This window comes from Pseudopipra pipra, chromosome 13 (assembly GCF_036250125.1).
Source record: "Pseudopipra pipra isolate bDixPip1 chromosome 13, bDixPip1.hap1, whole genome shotgun sequence".
Lineage (NCBI taxonomy): Eukaryota > Metazoa > Chordata > Aves > Passeriformes > Pipridae > Pseudopipra > Pseudopipra pipra.
In genome coordinates this window covers 11,447,375-11,466,767 of record NC_087561.1, presented here as the reverse complement: position 1 = coordinate 11,466,767, position 19,393 = coordinate 11,447,375, and the positions used below count along the sequence as shown (strand labels likewise).

General features: G+C 42.8%; 1 protein-coding gene across 3 annotated transcripts; it reads left to right on the top strand.

Annotated features, from left to right (window-relative positions):
* The first annotated feature begins 4,044 nt into the window (after positions 1-4,044).
* On the top strand, positions 4,045-17,980 carry MOSPD1 (motile sperm domain containing 1). Of its 3 annotated transcripts, none has more exons than XM_064670016.1 (7): positions 4,045-4,066; positions 9,343-9,599; positions 9,783-9,858; positions 12,594-12,820; positions 14,777-14,938; positions 15,529-15,621; positions 17,313-17,980. In XM_064670016.1, the coding sequence occupies exons 2-6, from the start codon at positions 9,446-9,448 to the stop codon at positions 15,573-15,575; spliced, it is 666 nt and encodes a 221-aa protein (XP_064526086.1). In that variant the 5' UTR covers positions 4,045-4,066; positions 9,343-9,445; the 3' UTR covers positions 15,576-15,621; positions 17,313-17,980. The 3 variants fall into 3 exon arrangements, with proteins under 3 accessions (XP_064526086.1, XP_064526087.1, XP_064526085.1); XM_064670015.1 differs by lacking the exon at positions 4,045-4,066 and adding an exon at positions 4,314-4,405; XM_064670017.1 differs by lacking the exons at positions 4,045-4,066; positions 15,529-15,621 and adding an exon at positions 4,291-4,405.
* Positions 17,981-19,393: the final 1,413 nt, after the last annotated feature.

The window sequence follows — 19,393 nt, the reverse complement described above, 5'->3', positions numbered from 1 at the left end:
AGAGAGAACTTCCCACAGATCTGAGATTATCCCAGTCACTGCCACACAAGGCAGCAGTCTCCATCTCCCACGGCGCAGCTGAGCAGCCTTCCCACAGCACACGGAATGTGGGCACCCTGCACGAATCCTCAAATCCTCTCCATCATTTTCCATCCCCCTGAGGCAGTTGAGCCTTGCTGCAAGGCAGGAGAAGAGCAGTGGGACGGTGCCAAGCCAGGTTTTTGTGTGTGCCCTAAACCAAACAGCTCTGGGATATTTTAGCATATGTCAGTGCTGGTTTAACAGCAATGGCACACACGTACCTTTAGGAATGTCTGAGATGGGCAGGATCTCTGCCAAGGGGACATTACTTGTCAGGGATGGGGGTTTGTGCTCTCCAAAGTAACAGGCACCAGCAGCAAGGACAGAACACCACTGACTCCTACTCACACACATACAGGTTTTCACACTGAATTTGAGTTAACACAGGGCTTTTAAAATCACACAATAACCTGGAAACAAGCTTGTAGCACTAAGTCTGATGAGAAACTTGTTTGAACATGTTTTAGGATGGCTCTTTGTGGTCCCTTTGTAAACACATGTTTCTTCTTCCCAACACCCCCCATAGCAACTGTTATCTCCCATGCAGGAATGTCCTGGGAAAGGTGTCCTGAGGTGTCCCATTGGTCCTTGTTAACCCTTTCCTGTGATTGGGTGTTCCTGTAAGCCCCTTGAGACTTCTAATTGGTTAACCTGTGATTCTCCCTAACCCTATAAATGTGACATCCCCAACAATAAACGCCCTCTTGCCTCCTCTCCACGCCCGGTGTGCTGTCTCTGTGCCTGCCATGGAGCCACGTGGGTGCTGGGGGGAGGAGGGAGCACCTCTCCCCTCCAGGCTCGGGGCCTGAAAAACCCTGTCCCTGGAGTCCCCTTTCCCTATCCCTCAAGACGTCGGAATGGTTCTTCAGATGGAGAAGGAACCACAACTGGGCTCTCCCACGTCGAGGGTGGGGAAAGGGATCCAGAACTGGTGCCACCGTGTGAAGAAACGAATTTACTGAGCTCTTCTATGAAGATAGGTGATTCCTAAGGCGCAGATGCGACATCTGTGTTCCCCGACGCCCCGAAGTCTTCCCCAATCCCCCTCAATCCGCCGTAATTGGTGCCACGTGGTGAAGGCCAAGATTGTTTGAACTCTTCTGTGAAGATTAGAGCAGTCCTAACGCACAGACTGGGGCGAAGTCGTGCTCAACGGTGGACCGGAGTCTAAGCGTCAAGGTATTAGCAGACGGCATCACCACAAGAGAGCAGCCTGTTTTGAATACCTCAACCTTCCTGAGGACATTCAGGTAAGGAGCAGACCCGGCATATTCCCTTATAAGCAGACTTCGGCATACTCCCTAAACCTCTCCCCCTGTAAACCTGTAACTACAAGAAGCGTGCATGCCTTTTTAAGAGAGAAAAAGAAAGCTTAAAGAACATATCTAATTCCATCCGCAAGTCATCTAATAAGACTGTTTTGCTAACCTTAAAGATAGTCCCGTTTCTAACAAGGGACTTAGACCACGCCAGCATGGCGAAAAAAGGGTTAAAGCTGCTAGAAACAGCTCCGCAGCAATCCCCCTACGCGGCTCCCGGCCCCGGGCCGGCCCCGCCGCGCCGCGGCTCTGGGGAAGCCCCTACATCAGCCGGCCCCGCTCCCGCCGCTCCAGCTCCCACCTTCCGAGCCGCCCGGGGCGCACCCCGCCCCGCAACAGACCGGACCGGACACCCGCGGTACCGCCGCCCCGCCGAGACCCCGGCGCTGCTGGCGGCCCCCGCCGATCCCGCCTGCGCCCTGCTCCTGCCGCACACAGCACCCCCCGTCCCGCCATGTGGCCGAGGCAGCAGCCGCCGCCGCAGCCCCTCTGGACACCAGGACTGCCTCCGAGAAACAGAAGAAAACAACCATTTGGACTCTAATGAAACTAAAATTAACAGCAATAAGTAGTTTGTTTGGTTCAGCAGTAAATTGGAAGTTTGTGTAAGTGAAAAACTTGTTTATGAATACATCAATAAAAACATTTTTAAATTCTGTTTTATAGGGACACCCTCAGACACTAAGAGAATGGGGTAAATTTAAAATCCATATATCAATAAAGACATATTCATCTTTAAGGAATAAAAAAGGGTGGGATGTAGCACTAAGTCTGATGAGAAACTTGTTTGAACATGTTTTAGGATGGCTCTTTGTGGTCCCTTTGTAAACACATGTTTCTTCTTCCCAACACCCCCCATAGCAACTGTTATCTCCCATGCAGGAATGTCCTGGGAAAGGTGTCCTGAGGTGTCCCATTGGTCCTTGTTAACCCTTTCCTGTGATTGGGTGTTCCTGTAAGCCCCTTGAGACTTCTAATTGGTTAACCTGTGATTCTCCCTAACCCTATAAATGTGACATCCCCAACAATAAACGCTCTCTTGCCTCCTCTCCACGCCCGGTGTGCTGTCTCTGTGCCTGCCATGGGGCCACGTGGGTGCTGGGGGGAGGGGGGAGCACCTCTCCCCTCCAGGCTCGGGGCCTGAAAAACCCTGTCGCTGGAGTCCCCTTTCCCTATCCCTCAAGACGTCGGAATGGTTCTTCAGATGGAGAAGGAACCACAACTGGGCTCTCCCACGTCGAGGGTGGGGAAAGGGATCCAGACAAGCTGCAGTGATAGATGGGTGGGAGAGGAAGGAGACCACCATGAGTCCTGATTTCCAGAGGTGTATGCAAACATTCTTAAATACGTGGCAGAACAAAGTTGGATCCTGGGAAACTTGCAGAGGAAGATATTAAACCTGCTTTTAGAGAGTCTGAACTTTCTTTTTAAATGAGCTGGATGAACTGGAAAATATCCAATGTGGCTAATTAATGTGCTTCTAAGTCTAGTCCTTTTAAATTATGTTTTTTTCTAATTTCATCATTTTATTTGTTATTAATTTAAATATCTCTGAAGCATGTTTATGTCTGCCACTTGTCCTGAGACAGATTTCCAAAATCAGGAACACCCTGCATTGGATTAATACTCAGTAAAAACATAATAATTTTCTGAATGTATCCTGAGAGGCTGAAGTCTGGTAGTTCATTTAAAAACAAGAATTCCAGTTTATTTTTAAACATGTTAAAATCTGAGCTGATCGACACTCATCAAGAAACAAAAAAACCTGTATTTTACCAGTTTTCACTGCATACATTTTCAGAAATTCTGACAAGATAATAATTTCTATATGTAATAATTTAACAATATTATGTAATTTGTGAATTCTTAATGAACTACTAGCAACCATTAGATCTGCAGAAAAAGGTAATTGATAATATACACAACTTGGCTAAATTAAAAAATACATTGTTTAGAATTTCTTTATTTAATGTCTTCCACGACTTTAAATAGACAAAATGTGTTGCTTCCTGTCCTGGATTGTTTCATGGTATTATTGTGAAACATTCATGGCTGCTGTGTTTACTTCACCACGGATGTGTGTTCATTTCACTGGTGGGTAAAGCCTGGTAATGGGTAAAAGATTTTGCAATCCTGCTGACTGGATGGCTCAATATAAATCTTAATTATCCACCTGACTTGCAATGAAAACATTCTGCTCCATTAATAATCTTAAAATTGGGGGTGATATTGGGTGGTGATTATGCATGGGTTTATTTTTATTATACAGGGCTTAAAAGCCGAAGTTGGGAAGAAAACTAAAGGAAGATGATATAGTGGATAACGCATAAAATGAGCTGAAGTCCACAACTAGTTTAATTTAATGAAAGAGGAATAGAGAACAAAGGTAACAGGATGAGAAGCTGTTGACAGGGACGGCGTGCCCATTTAAGCCGTGCTGCCGTATGGTCATGCAGGTCCGACTGAGTTGTCAATACTTTTATTGTGATTCACGCCGGGTGGGACACGGACCCTTCCACCGCGGGACGTGCCGGCGATGGGCAGCACCGGGGGGAGCCGGAGCTCCGGAGCCGCAACCCCGGGAAGGAAACACGGCGGCCTCGAGGAGCCGGGAGAGGGGAGGAACCCCTCCAGGACGGGTTAAACCTCAAGAACCGTGAGATGAGGTAAATGACTATTAAAAAACACCTTCCCGCAGGTGAGGAGCGGCGGCCCGGCCGCACACCCCGCGCTGCCCGCGGAGCCGGCGGGGCCGCCCGGGAGGGCGGCGGGGGACGCTCCGAGAACACCCGCGGTGCCGGGGCAGCACCGAGGGGCGGCCCCGGGCAGCGGCCGCGGACACCCCCGATCGCGGGGAGCCCCGACATGGCGGCGGGGGCGGGCGGCGGGCGGGGCGGTGACGCGGCGGCGGCGGCGGCCGGTCGGTCCCGGCAGCCCCAGCGCTGCCCGCAGTGACGGGCGGACAAAGGGGCGCCGCGCCAGCCCCACCGAGCGGCCCCGGGCGGGTGAGTCGGGCTGGGGGGCCACACCGGGCTCGGGGCGGGGGCGGCGGAGCCCAGCGAGACCCCCGTCCTGCCTTGTCCCGCGCTGTCCCGTCCCGTCCTGCCCTGTGGCGGGCGGGCGGCCCCGCGGGCCGGGCCTCCCTTCGCTGCCCTCGGCGGCGGCCCCGGGCCCGGCGGGGCCGCGATGGGGAGCGAGGCGGCGACCGCGCTGCGGGGCCCCCGGGCTGGGGCCGCTGCCCCGGGGGTCGCTCCGGGGGGCGGCGGTGCGGGGGAAGGTGCCGGGCAGGGCTGCGGGGCGGGTCCCGCCCCGGGCCGTGCGGGGGAGCCGGGCAGGGCCGGCGGCGGAGCCGCCGTTACCGCGCAGCTGCCTCAGCCCCGATCGCTGCTGCTGCTCCTCGCTGGAGAACAAAGAGGATCAATTAGGAGTGTGCAATTACCGCCGTGCCCTGCCGGCGGTACGAGCAGATCGGAACGCCTTTCCCCCCGCCGCGCTCCCAGGGAAGTGTGTTTGGCGTTTCGGGGCCACGTCGTGCTAATGGGGCACAAGAGACGTTTGAAAATCAGGCGGTTTAGTGCATTAAACACAACCTGAAAGTGAGAAAATAGAGACTAAAGTAAGAAAATAGAGACTAAGGCAGATGTGCCCTTGAAAGTCTTCCCTAGGATTCTTCTGAGCCGGAATGGACCAGAAGCAGTGCACAGCTGTTATTTCATTTTTCACTGCTTTTGCATGCCTTTTAGTTGCGTTTGAATATTTCTTTTTGTTAGTTACCTCTTCAGCGTTTAAAAAAATGGACAGAATAGTGTGGTCCTAATAAATTGTGCTGTCAGTATCAGCATGATTTATGCATCTTTTAGTCATCCATGCTAATAGGTAACGCTCCGAGACTGTTTCATTTTACAGCATCCTGGAGACAGTTACTAATTACATTTCTCATCACTCTGTGAGGGGGTAAACAGTAGCAGCTTTGCAAAGTATCAGAGCGGTTCTGCCAGTTCAAATGGGACCGTCAGCCTACTGAAATCCTTTGCAGAATATGTGCCTTCATAGATCAGCAAATTGAGGTGAGGTTAACCAACTTGCTCAAGGTCATGGAGTGTCAGTGACAGAGTTAGCAGTAATGGAATCCAGCCATCCTGGCTGCTGGGTCTGTTGCTCTCCTGTTGGGTGACTCTCCCAGATAATTGCAGGTAGTTTAAACATTGTTTTGCGTAAGCGCACGTTGAGGCCTTCAAAACATTTTGGAGAAACAAAATGCTAATGGATGAGCTTCAGTATTTGCATGTATCTCAAGGCCATTGCTCAGCTTGACACAGGAGGGAATTTTGAAGAAGACTTTGGGTTTACTTTGTAAATAGGCGCTCAAAAGGCATCAGTTTTACTGAGTATGTAGTGTAGAAAGGCTCATGTAGATTTAGGGGATAGATCATGAGATGTAACAAAAATAGATTACGCTGTAATTAGACAGTTTTTAAAAGAAGAATTTGGACACAATGACTGTAAAGAGGTTTTCTTCTGAATAAAGTGTTTACCCGATGACATTCTGTAGAGTTATTTGGAGTTGTTAGGAAGAAAAACAACCAACAAACATGCTGGGAAGCCATGGTCATGAGGCCACTGGAAGTTAAAATGGGAATAAAAAACTTCTTCAGCTGGTTTATTTATTCAGCAGGTACTTGTTAAGTAAAAGCAAATCACAATCAGGGTTATTTCCGACTCTGGAGAGAAGTTATGTTTCACTTCGAGTTTTTCTCTGTTGAGTTAAATTTATGAAGAAAGGGATTTCAAAGGAAACGCTGGCAGATCTGTGCTATTGTGACACCAGCAGTATATATTTAGCAACATCAGGGAGGAAAGATCCTTATTGTGCTGAGAAAATGCCAGCGACAATTGTTTGTCTGGACTTCAGAGAGCATTGGGAAGCGAGCTGGTGTTGTTCAGGTGTTACACACTGGCCTGTGTCCTGTAACCAGCATTACCTTAGACAGATTCCTGCAGGAATGTCATCGGCAGTGCTGGGAGAAGCCCATCTGTGCAGTGCAGGTCACAGAGCTGAGACCACAGATCTGGGGTTGATACAGATTTATGTTGGGCAAGTAATTGTGGTGACTACTGACTGCAAAATTTAGTGGTCATGGTGAGGAAGAGAGGCAGCTGAGTTTCTTTTAAATGAACTGGCTGGGCTACGTGACCTTATTCTGACCATGAGAGCTGCTGTGGGGTTAATCTGGGCAGGGAAGTTGTGGTGATACATGTACATTCTGTAAAAGTGTTCGCAGTTTCTTGTTGATCCAAAAGGTGTGGTGTTATCAAGACTAAACTGTCACGTCTCCCCAGCATGTGTGTGGTTTATAAATCAGTCTTTGGGAAAAGTGCTTTTACTGCTGTCACTTGGTGAGATGTCCCAGCAAGGTGACTTCTAAGTAAAAGCTGTTGTCTCAGAAAGGACAAAGGATGCTGGTTACCTGCTTAGGAATTCAGAAATTTATATCCTGAATGACACTGCTGTGTCAGCAAACATATCTACTGTAGGCCTGAGTTTGCCAGATATTCCTTTTGCCAGTTCAGGCGGTAACTCCTCGTCCAGCCAAGTTAAATAAGAAAAGGAAGCAATAACGGGATATACTTTTTTAAGATTGGTGGCTTTCCGTGTGCAGGTTGTGGAATCCTGGGAGGTTTGTGCACTGTTTTCAATGGATGTGTGAGAAAAATGAGCCTGTTGATAGGCTTAGTGATCCATTCCTCCACTGATAGTAATTTGTGGGGTTTTGGACGCTGAACACTTGCCACTGGCTGAGCTGAAGAAACTGGAGATGTGGTATGAAGCCAGGAATTGGAATGAAGCATGTACAGGGTTTAAATAAAAAACTGAAGCATCAAAACAATATTGATTATTATAAATAATATTTAAAACTTTTATTAAATATTGTCACTTAAGATATGTAGCAGTAGCTTGCTGTTGGTTGTATGGTAGTTTGAAACATTTATTCAGAAAAAATCCCTTTTGTTAATGCAAAGATTGCCTGTATTTCTGTTACACACAGTGTACACAGTGTAGATATGTATGAGACCCAAAGATTCCAGCCTACTCTTACTGCATACTGTATTGAGCTAATTTTGGTTAAAAAAAATTAATAATTCTTAATCTTCTACCTATGAGAAGCATCAAAAGAAGTTATTTTGTATTTCTACTTGCTGGTATTTTTTCCACATTAGCTTTTCATATAGTCCTGATATGTTTGAATGGAACCGTGAACCTCACATTGCAATAGTACAGAAAGTTGTTCAAGAAATAATGCTTACACTTGCTGTACAAGAATTTTTTGATTCTTCTGAAACAAAAGGGATTCACCAAAATTCTAAGAAGCACTCACAAAGCCATTTCTTTTTCTAGTCTTTTCTTAATAAGGTAACAGAACATCAGCTTGGAACCCTATCATTGGGGATTTGTTTTCAGAATATTATTAGTAGCATTTCAGTGAAGTGGAAACAAACTTGTACTCTGAAAAGAAACTGGATCATGGGGAAAGACATTCCAGTGAGATCCATGAATTTAAATTCTACGGGGATAATTTGCTGTTTTAATAAATAAATAAATAAATTTGAAAGCTTAGTTTGTGAATAAGAATCAGAACCTGTAAATCTGATGGTGTGACAGATACACTCTAGCAAACATGTGAACCTGTGTCATGTTTCAAGTATGAAACCTGTATCTGGTGCTTGGAAATGTGATCATCATGATGTTTAGAATGCTGAAATAAGCGTTTGGTTTTGATTGTTCATAATGTTTGGGCTACTCGCTGCGAGAAAGTTCAGAAACTAAATTTTTTAAGGTGCAACAAAACCAGTTTATCTGACTGGAGAACAGCCAAAATGTACCTTGTTTATAAAGCTTCATTGGAAGTGGAAATGACAGCTAATGAGTCAGTAGGAACTTTTTGTTCTTTTAATATTTTCTGCTGTAAAGTTAAACCTCAAAGGACACCTTCAGTTTGATAATTAACCTACAAGAGCTGCAATAAAATATGACGTTCTTGGGGGGTAGAAGACTTTGTTCTGTCTGTCATGTGTCAAGTCAATGGTATGTGTGCTGAGGAGTTTGGCCTTAATTTTATTTTATGAATTACATTTGGGATTGTTGCTTGATTGGGTCATGGGTTCTGGTTTTAGTTCTGGAATGTCACTCAAAATAAAACAGAACTGTGCGGGTGGCAGAGGGAGAATTGCAGTGGTTGTACTTTGGTTGGAGGCAGTGGTGACAGAAAACCTGTTGTCTTTTTTAATCAAACAGTAAATCCCAGATCTGTTTGGTGTTGCTCATCTCAGTTATTTTTCAATTCATTGCATGTAACTACCGTGCAGTTGTAACAGGAGTTTAGTGTAAACAAACCGTGAAGGTGTTCCCCATTCCTTTGTTCTGAATTTCTGGGATTTGACATACCTGGGTGCCTGGGTGAGCAGATACCTAGGCTGTTATTCCTCATCCGGGGAGGTCATGCCTCTGGAGAGGTTTCTGCCTAAACAGTGACTCCTACTTATGTCATGTTTCCTCATTTCTGCTCTGGTTTTTCTTAAGTGTTGGTATCCTGAGACACAGGACATAGGATGGAATATCTTTTTGTTATCCCTGTTTGGTATGTGTTGTAAAGAGCCAGTATAAGCAACCCAAGTCATGGACTGGGACCCCAAATGCTGCTGTGATACACTGAAGAGGTGCTTATCCATTTATTTTATAGCAGTTTGTTAAATAGATGGAAACACAACGCAAATATTTTTTATATATCAGTATTTTTGAAGGAACATAAGTAGAGGTAGATTCATAATCAAACATCACATTTTATATTTTTACACCTTTGTTGACTGCCTCAGTTTATACTAGTATAGACTTATGGAAATAATCTTCTTGCCTTTTCTCTTTTTTTTCCATTTTTTCCTTTAGAATTGCCAAAATGCTTTGGAATTCTTAAACGATTCAAAAACTGAAGTCTCTGAGGATTCAAAATCATAAGAACACAAGAAGCAGCAAGGAGGATTCAGTGCCAATGCAGCAACAAAAAAGACAGCCAGAGTTAGTGGAAGGAAATCTTCCTGTTTTTGTTTTTCCTACAGAACTTATATTTTATGCAGATGACCAGTCGACACACAAGCAGGTGTTGACTCTATATAACCCCTATGAGTTTGCCTTAAAATTCAAAGGTGGGTTTCTTAGGTTAAGTTCTGTTTAAGGGTTAGTTGGTGATCTTGAACAGTCCAATTATAATTCATGTAACAAATCATATCTGTGACAAAACCAAACTCGTGTCTCTACATGTATCTGTTGATGAAGTTGGTGAGGTATTAATTCATGATTTGTTACTACTCCTGTCCTTTTCATTGCAGTTCTTTGTACAACCCCAAATAAATATGCGGTGGTTGATGCTACTGGTGCAGTGAAGCCTCAGTGCTGTGTTGATATGTAAGTAAAAGTTGTTTGGGTTTTTTTCTGATATACAACATTTTATTATCTTCTTTTATTATTTAAGAGGTAGTGAAATGACAGCATGCGTATAAAATATAACTTGGATAAAGTTGTAATGTTTTCCTAACCTCCTGTGTACTTGTGGCTGTCTGGTTTTTGCTGTTCTTTCACTCTAGGGCAGAGGTATTACAATATTCTTTAATTTTGTCTTTGGGCATAAATAAACTGCCAGTAAACACATCTTGTAGTGGAGTCTGTAAACCAGCAGTGAGAGGAATGTGAGCCTCCTCTGAGTACCTTTTTGTAAGAAATAACAAGAAAAGCAAGACCCCCCAGGGTTGGGATTTCTTTGTGAGAAATACTTGTTTGCAGATTGGCAAAATGGAAATGTATGCAGTTCTGCTGAGCACATTTTCCTGGGCCATGTTTAATTAAGGTACTTTTGCCTACCTTTCACCCTGACCACCCCTCCTGTTCTCAGATCTCTGTGTCTCCCCTTTACTTGCTTTTCCTGTCAGGTCCCAACCCAATAACTGAGAAAATAAGGAGGCTGGTCAAGTGACCACAGTAATGTACAGGGTCTGCAGGCTGCTGTAATTTGGAGTAGAGTAGGTGTATAAGCTAAAATAGACCAACTTTTTTTATCTTGCATTTGCCACATCATTTCTGTGCTGATGTACAGATACAGCTGAAGGAACTGTGAGGTACCTAAAACAGTAGACTGAGCTTTTTGAATAGAAATTTTCCAAACTGTAAAACACCACCTGGGATCTCTGGCTAACAAATGGCCATATGCAGAAACCCCCACTATTGAATGAACTATCTTTTGTCAGATAAATAATACCATGCTTGGGGAATGGCTCTTTCCTGTAGACTGTTTTTCTTAGGTGTAATTTGAAAAATTCCAAGGACTCACCAAATAAAAAGGAAGTTTAAAACATGAAACTAAAAAGTTTCGGTGGGCAGGGGCAACAGTGCTAGAAATGGAACAAAATGGGTCAGAATACACCACTGTATCAGTGAACTATTGTGGTCTTTAGCAGACTTTAACCAAATATAATCAAGCTTGCGTAATTCTTAAACAAATGTCTTTTAATAGATAAAGGAAAATAAGACATACACGTGTTTCAAGGGGATTTTTTTTGTGCAGGAAAACCCCCATCCCATTCCAGTGGTTGCTGTCTCAGGGCAGTGTTTACTGCTTGGATATGAACAGTACTATGCAAGTGTGGCCATTTGCCAGATAAACAGATATTCTACAGAGCTTCCAATTATGCAATGATCTCTAAAAAGAAACAGGAGAATGTATCTGTTTATGAGGGTCTGCAGAAAATATCTCTGCTTGGCAGCAGATACATGTTCTAGCACGGTGTTCTCCTAGCACGGTGTTATGTAAAGATTCTGTTTAGGTTGGTAGTTAGTACCATGGTACTAAGAGTGGAAACACCAATTTAAAGGAAGTGTTAAAGGAAGAAATCAGTTGATCTGCTGTGCTGATATGCTGAGAGCTCTATGAATTAGGGTTGTCAGAGGGAAAAAGCTTTTTGTTTTAGTGAAGGCAGTTGCCCAGCCAACACTTGACTTGCTGAAAGGCTGTCATAAGCACACTCATTTGCCTCTAAAGTGACGTAAAACTCGCTATATCACTGCAGCCTTTTCGCTGGGGGGATGACTTGGTCTCTGTTCCTGTGATGAATAGTCTATTCAAACTAGATACCAGTTGCAAGCATTGGCTATGTGCTAATGCTTGTCGATATCTTGATGTGATACAGTTCCTTTAAATGAAGCCTGAAACACAAAAATCCATCCCTTCCTTGAAGCAATTTTGAAACTACTATCCTGTGTTACTAAGGGTACAGTCATTTTTTTTCCTCATGAGATGGCAGCCCTCTTGAAACCAAATCACTTATTTGTAGGTATTTTTTTCAGATTAGCTATTGTTACCTTAGAAACTTAGAATAACCTTTCACAAGAAACATTTGGAGGAATAATATAAATCCTTATTAACCCTAAGAGCTGATACCATTTTAAACCTAAATGTTCGAGCTTTTTAATGCTAGATACATATTTTTGTGATGAATCACAAATGCAGAGAGGAGGCAGTTGAGCAGAGCTCTGCTCAGAGGTCTGTTTTGCCTTTGATCAGTGCTATTTTAAAACTGTGCCTTTTATAGGTTCCAAACATGCTCATAATGGTGGGTTTCTGATTTTGAAAATCCCTAGCTCACTCTTGTCCACAGAAGGAATGAGTTTTTCTTCTGAGAGTGTAGAATTGTAAAGCTTTGAGCCTGTTTTCCTCAAAAAGCTGAACTTCAGCTTGCCAAACACCTGTCCAAGTATTTGGCAGCCCCACTTTACTTCTTTCCTGTCCACTCCAGTCCCCTCATACCTTTTAAAATCATTGGCCAGCATCAAACAACTTCAATAAATTGATGTTTCATCAGGTGGCAGCTCAGCCTCAGACTGAGGCAAAGGTGGGTTGAGATAAAGAATTAACTGTTCTTTTTGGCCATCCAGTTGGAGCTTATTATATATTTGGGAAATATGGAGGGGAGAGAGAAGGCAAGATCAAATCTTCAAAATCACTGAGTGATGGAGGAGGTAGGGAGGATCTGGATTATTGCAGTTTATCTGTGCATGGGGGAAAGAGGACAAACTTAGTGATATAGGATGTAATTCCATACATGCTTCTCATTAGTTGATCTGTTTGAAAATGTTGGTTTTCTCTGCAGTGTGATTCGTCACAGAGATGTTCGGGCTGCTTACTATGGTGTGATAGATAAATTCCGTCTACAAGTGTCTGAGCAGAGCCAGAGGAAAGCATTAGGGAAAAAGGAGATTATTGCTACTCTGCTTCCATCTGCAAAGGAACAACAACAACAAAAGGAAGAGGAGGAAAAACGAATAAAAGAACACCTGGCTGAAAGTGTCTTTTTTGAGCAGACTTTGTGTCAACCAGGTAGCTGAAATCTTTTACCTCTCCTGTCTTCTGAATCAGTTTTCAATAACTCAAGTTACTAGAAAGACTAAAATATTTTTTAAAATATAGGTTAAAATAAATTTGAAAGGAATTCTTTTTACTTACCTGTAAGACTGCTGTCTTTGTCACTGGGGAATGACAGTACCCAAGAACCCAAACTGTGGCTATTCTGTTTGTGCTGCCTTGATCAATCAAGACCCTTTTCTGCCCTGTTTGCATGTCATACCTTGGAGAGAGAATCCTCCCTTCCTCTGGAGCAGGAGTTCTGGTACAGCCAATGGGAATTTATCTGCCAAAGGATGGTAGTTATTTTTCCCCTTGGGCTCTTTCAGAACATATGCCCCTTCTGAGTTTGTTCCAAACCCATAATCCCCCGTTTCCTGATGAGCAGGAAATATTGCCAAAACATCTTCTGAAGTGCTCCTTGTTCTGCACCCTCTCCTTTGTCTGTCCCACAAGAACAGAAGAGCACAGTTGGGAGCTGAAAACTCGGCTCGTTTCATATGTGAGGAAGTAAATCAACAGTCTTGGGCAAAACCTGGGCCAAACAGTTAAATTTAAGGGGTAGGATAAAAAGTATCAAGTTCTACCTGAATTGAATCTAAACTGATTCTTGACAGCCTATAGTCCTGTTAGTTTTACTGATTTATATTGTTATGTTCTTGTCACTGTTTAATTTTTCATTACAGCAACAGAAATCAATTCCAGAAAATAGATGAACCTTATTGAGGGTGTTCCTCTTGTTAAAGCCAACCTGTTTCACTACTTATACAGAGTTTGTTGGCTGGTGAAATACCTTTTACTAAAGAAAACTTTGATTATAGATATTAGTAGGATACATGGTTAAAGCAAACCTACAAAGATCTCTGGCCTCACAGAACAAAATGTTACTGTGATAGTTGTTCCAGGACAGAGGGTTTGAACAATCTGATACTGGTCTTAATCCAAGTACTACTTCTCTGCTTAAAAACCTTGTTGACCACATTTTATTGCTTACAGAAAAGCAGTAAACAAAGTGACTGCAGTCTTTGCATGTAACCTGCAACCTGTAAATAACAGATTTATGGAATTGAAATAGAGCACATATTGCTGGTCACTGAGGATAGAAAAAAATGATAAAAACATTGGCTAATTTCCAATGGGACTTAAGGATTTGGTTGGAGGTATTCAGTTAACATGTTAACAGCTCTTTTCAAAGATGACACAGTGGGCCTTTGAGCAGGTTCCAGCTGTTGAAGTGCAGCGCAATAAAGGGTATGAAGGACTCTTTATTGTCTGTGGTTCGCATTTCCTTATTCTGGTGATACTGGATGTCAGAGTGGTTCACTCTCACGGTTTTTAAAGGAAGGTTCAAATTTTACTGATTTGTGGCATCTATACTGGTTCTGTTGGGTGCAGCCCGTGAATCCTCTAAAAAAAGAAGGGGAACTCATCTGGCCCAAGAACCTGTGCTCTTGCTGTAGCCAGGTTTTGCTCAGGAGGTGTAAGCAGTTACCTGCCTGTGCAGCTCTTTTGGGTGATCTTTCCTAATTGATTACTAATCACTGAAGGAACATATGAAGGAGTGCAGTGAGGATGCATGGGGAAACGTCAGGCATTGCTGAGACACCCATCTGCCCTGAGTGTGTGTATATATAGCTATAGCTATAGTATAGCTGGGCCTGGCAGGCTCTGCTCCTCCAGAAGGGAGTGGTTTGGGAAGTCATGTGAAAACAAGTCCCAGCATCAGAACAGGGAGCAGCCTCCCTCACTGCAAAATGCAGAAGGTTTAGAAGGGTGGGTTTAAGAGTCATTTTCCACCCCCTCCAAACTGCAAAGGGAAAGGAAGAATCTCAGGGTATTGCAGCTCCAATGCACTGCAAACGTTTTTGCAGAATATTTAATGTTTATCTTGGTCAGATGTTCCTTACAGTTGGTACTGTCTTGCCTTCTCAGAAAACAGAACTGCCTCGTCGGGACCTAGTTTACTAACAGTCTTCCTGGGAGTAGTGTGTGTCGCAGCACTAATGCTACCTACATCGGGGGAAATGGAATCCCTGGTGCCTCTCTACCTCCACTTAAGTGTGAATCAAAAGTTAGTAGCTGCTTATGTTTTAGGTGAGTACTTTGGGTTTTGTAAACGTTTTCTTGCAAATTCTGTGAGTCTGGAAAACTTCATCTGTGTTCACCAGTGGCTTCAGGAAGCTGGATGGAGACAAAGCACCACATGACATTTTGTTTTGCATCCCCACGTATATCTTAATTTGCAGCCATGGTGACAGCAGGGTAAATTAGTTATTGTAAGTGTTTTAGACCAGATTTGAGTCAATACTTATTACACACAGGCTTCTACATGTTAATTTTACCTTCATTTGATGATGGGCCAACCACGGTCATCTGCCAACAAAACGGAATGGAACGTCCTGTTTCTTATTCTTGTATTGCAGTAGTTACTCTATTGCAGAATGTAGGGCTCTTGTGTTACTGTGTTTCTCCCTCTAGCCCCGGTGAGCTGGTTTGTAAGGCCCAATTCTCACTGCCTTCTTGATAAGCAGTTGAAGTGTGTAGCAGTAAGTTACTGTAAATCCTTTCTAAGAGACCACTACCATCCACAGTTCTTCCTGATTTGTAACTTAACTCCTACATTAGCAAGCATAGGTAGGTTGCACATTTCATTTATTATGACTATTTCTCTATAACTATTTCAGATTTGAAGAACAGTCACACTAAACTCAATTCTCCTGTCCAGAAATGAGGATTTACAGGAAACGAGCTAGGCAGCTTCAAACTGATAGCTAGAGGTGAGGTAGTGATGGGGAAAGGTGCAAGTTCTTGATGGTTCATGCACAGTCAGCTGACTCACAGGTCAATCTGCTGAAGCAGTTTGAGATCTCACTTGTGGCTCTTTGCCCAAGCTGATGCTGATGGACTCTCAGATCAGGACCTTACGGTAATCCTCACTCTGCTTTTGTCTCTGCTTTTGAAAATTACTCCAGGTTCTGCTGGTGCCAGCTGCAGTATTAAACCATGTGACTTTATACATTTGCAACAACTGAACCTGTTTCTTGATTCCCTATGAAGTTTTGACAGGTTTTGGTTCCTTTGGTGGCAGTATTTTTAGTGTTCATGGACAGATTTTTTTGTGTGCAACTCTTGCTTGTGTAGGAAGTCAATTATTCTTGAGAAGATGAAACCACTTTCTTCCACAAGGAAGTACAACTGGATTGTGGAGCATTTAATTGAAAAGGGTTGTTATACCACACCAGCTGGGCTATATGACATTTGAGAAGTATTTGATTTACAGAAATTAGTTAAACCCTTTACTGTCTGAAAGTCCCTGTGCAAGTGGTACAGGCTTTCCTGTAAGCACCCTCTGTTGTTACTCTGCAATGATGGAATTAATCCAAATTAAGGCCTCCAGCAGTTGTGGTAGCACTGGTTGTCTGAGCCAGTATAGACCTCAAGAAATAGCTGAACTGTAATTCCTCTTTAATGGATAAATTGCTGATCTGATGGAAGGCAGCATTACAGCTCTGTTCTGTCATGCTTCACAGTCTTCACAGTCTCATAAAGTAAATAATTTAAATCACTATGTAGTGGCAGGAGAGTAAAATAGTCTCAGAAACGTCTTTATTCATGGTGAGGTCTGTAGGCTTTAGCTGAGATCTCTGCAGTGAAAGGCTGTTACATTGACATCATCTGAGCCTGCAAGAAAGACTGCCCAAGAACTGATAAATTATTATTGTGATGTTACATAAGGTTGGAATTCAAGGAGCCTTAATGTTCTTCCCTTGCCTTGTGCAATATAACCCATGGCTAAGAACTTGCAGATTTGTACTTTTTCCTGTATCAGCACATAATTAAAGTGAATTTTTCGGTGTGCCATGAGTAGGTTTATTAGTCCCACATTTCCTGCTTTCTTCTGGTTTTAATTGTTTTTAACCTCTATCAGAGCAGGTTTTTTTTTCCTCCCTCTTTAAAGGTCACAACAAAGAGTCTGTTGAAAGCTCTCTCTGCAGACTGACAAGGAAGCTTAACATCTTTGTGTAAAACTAGTCTTTGATCAGTTATTCTGCACAGAGCAGAAAAAAAGCCTTGGAGCCTTCAACTAATCTGCCTTACTGATGATTCAGCATTTGAATGACACTGCCTATAACTGGCCCCCATGAAAACTGGGGTTTGGGTTCTACTGTTACGCTTACCTAAGTCAAAATCTCAGTGTTAAGATTTTCCAGTAGCGAGATCAGTAATTGCTTGGAGTATTTATAGCTTCTTTAACATTCAGTGATTAGATAAACTGCACTTCAGTGTTGGATTTTGACTACATCAAAACTTGGAGCAATACTTCTAATATTTAAGTGTATGTATAAATGCATTCTGCATGTATTTACACACTTTTACATTGTTTTCTGGGCTGTGACAGGGTAAACTGTATTTTAAATGTTTTATTCAGTGAAATTGAAGTGTTTATTTCTTCATTCTTGTCTTTCAGGTCTCATCACCATGGTTATTTTGAGAACATGAGCAGTGAGTTCATAGGATGTCAAACACCTTACTGTATATTCACATCATGAATGTGGACTGCCTTTTACTCCCATTTGGCTCATTAAGATGCTAGCAAAACTGTTCAGTGATTTAAGATACCTTCAGAAGTGTAATATATTTTAACTGTGTATAATAAACGAAAGACTCAAAGCACTTTGCAGTGCTTCTGTAACAGACAGCTATGAAATGTTCAGTGATACCTGTGAAAATAATTTGAAAAACTTTTATATCTACGCCTACTGTAAAAAATCCTTATTAAAGCAACATTTGTTATTTTTAGTCTATGTTCACATCAGTGCGTGATCACTATAAAAGCAAACTGTCTTCTGTAAAACATTCATTTGGTTTGTGGTTGTACCTGCCAAGGCTGGCACATAACACTTCTGTATACAGACCAGAGGGGTCAGAGTCATGACTGGTCATTGAAGAAAATTAAAAGTTCCATCAGTGAAACTATGAAATAAACCATGAATTTTAGGTGAAGAAGTAATTCTCAAATTTCTTACTTCATCATTACCAATATATCACTGAGTGCTCGTTTTCTTACTTGGGGAAATAATTTCTGCAAGAGCCATTTTGTATCACAATTGTAGACAATAAAAACAAGTTCTGTAATCAGATCCATTCATTTCTTAGGAATGCATGGAAGTGACATTAACAGAAGTTGTACTCACCCTGCACACTAATACAAAATTCACCATTTTTTCTATTTTAGAGACCAAACTAAGTTTAGCAGCAAAGGCATTTCTCTACACAGTCCCTACCCCCACAGCTACCACAGGGACTTCTTTTCTATCAGAAACTCCTGCTCAAATACCAGTTTCATATTTGAGGTGAACATTTATCTTGTTTCATATAACAAGTATTTCCCTCGGTTTGACATTTCACTGTTGAGATGTTCATTTTAAAAGGGCAGCTATTCTTGCATTTGAATCATACACACAAATCTTTGTTCATAAGAAGTCTATAGAATATGCTCTGATATGAATAAAAAATTTGGAAATGAAACCCTTCACCCCTGCATGTTACGGGTCCCTTTTCTGCCTACGCATGGAAGTACAGAAAAACCATGGAAAAAGCTGTTTCTTTTTAAAAAAGGAGAAAGAGAAGTTGAATTCAAGTTGTTATTCACTACATTTTTACTTATATCAGTAAGTCTTTAAAGGGCAATAAAATGTTACTTTAGTTTGATTCTCGGAAGAACTGAGATTGTGTCATCAATCAGTATCAGATGATAAAGTCAATCATTAACATTCACTAAAAAAGACCCCAAAATTGTTCTTAACTGACTGAGTAGGTCAAATCCCAGAGCCTGCTGCAGGCACAGCTCTTGTCTCCAACACTGAGCTCATGGTTGGGTCTATTTTCCTGCCACTGCAGGGCTGTATTCTTGTAGCTTCACTGTTCTTCAGTACCTCCACTGTTAATTCTGATTTTCACAAGGTAGTTTAACATGCTGTTGCTTGGGGAAGGGTGAGGGAATTGAACAGAAGTTGGGGAGATAAAACTGCCGTGTGGTACCTTATCTTAGCACCCAAAAGCCAGGCTAAACATTTAATTGTGCCCAAGCTGATTAAAAAAGCCCAACACAAACCCGCTTTTTTCCCCCCATATCTGGGCATTCCAGTCATGGGCCAGGATCATGTTTTGCCAGGCACTTGGAGAAGTACAGAAGAGACAATTTCACCTACAGGAGCTCAGAGTCACTGTAACCAAGTCTGACACTTGCAGCTGCCTCAGTCCTGCAGGACAGCAGGTGCCTGAGGAAGGGAGATCACAGGACATGGACCCAGACTGCCAGTGTTTGTTTTCAAGGAATCTAAAGAGAAACGATTGGTTTAGAAAAACACTTTGACCAAAGAAATCAGTAACAAAAAGTAATCATCAACCAAATAGACTAAAACATTGGACGACTACTTTGTCAAGGGCAAGCAAGGAGCAATACACAGATAAAAAAAGATTAAATGCACAGTGTAACTCAGCAGATGCAGATAAAACTGGTGCCTGGGCGAAATAAGAATGACAAGT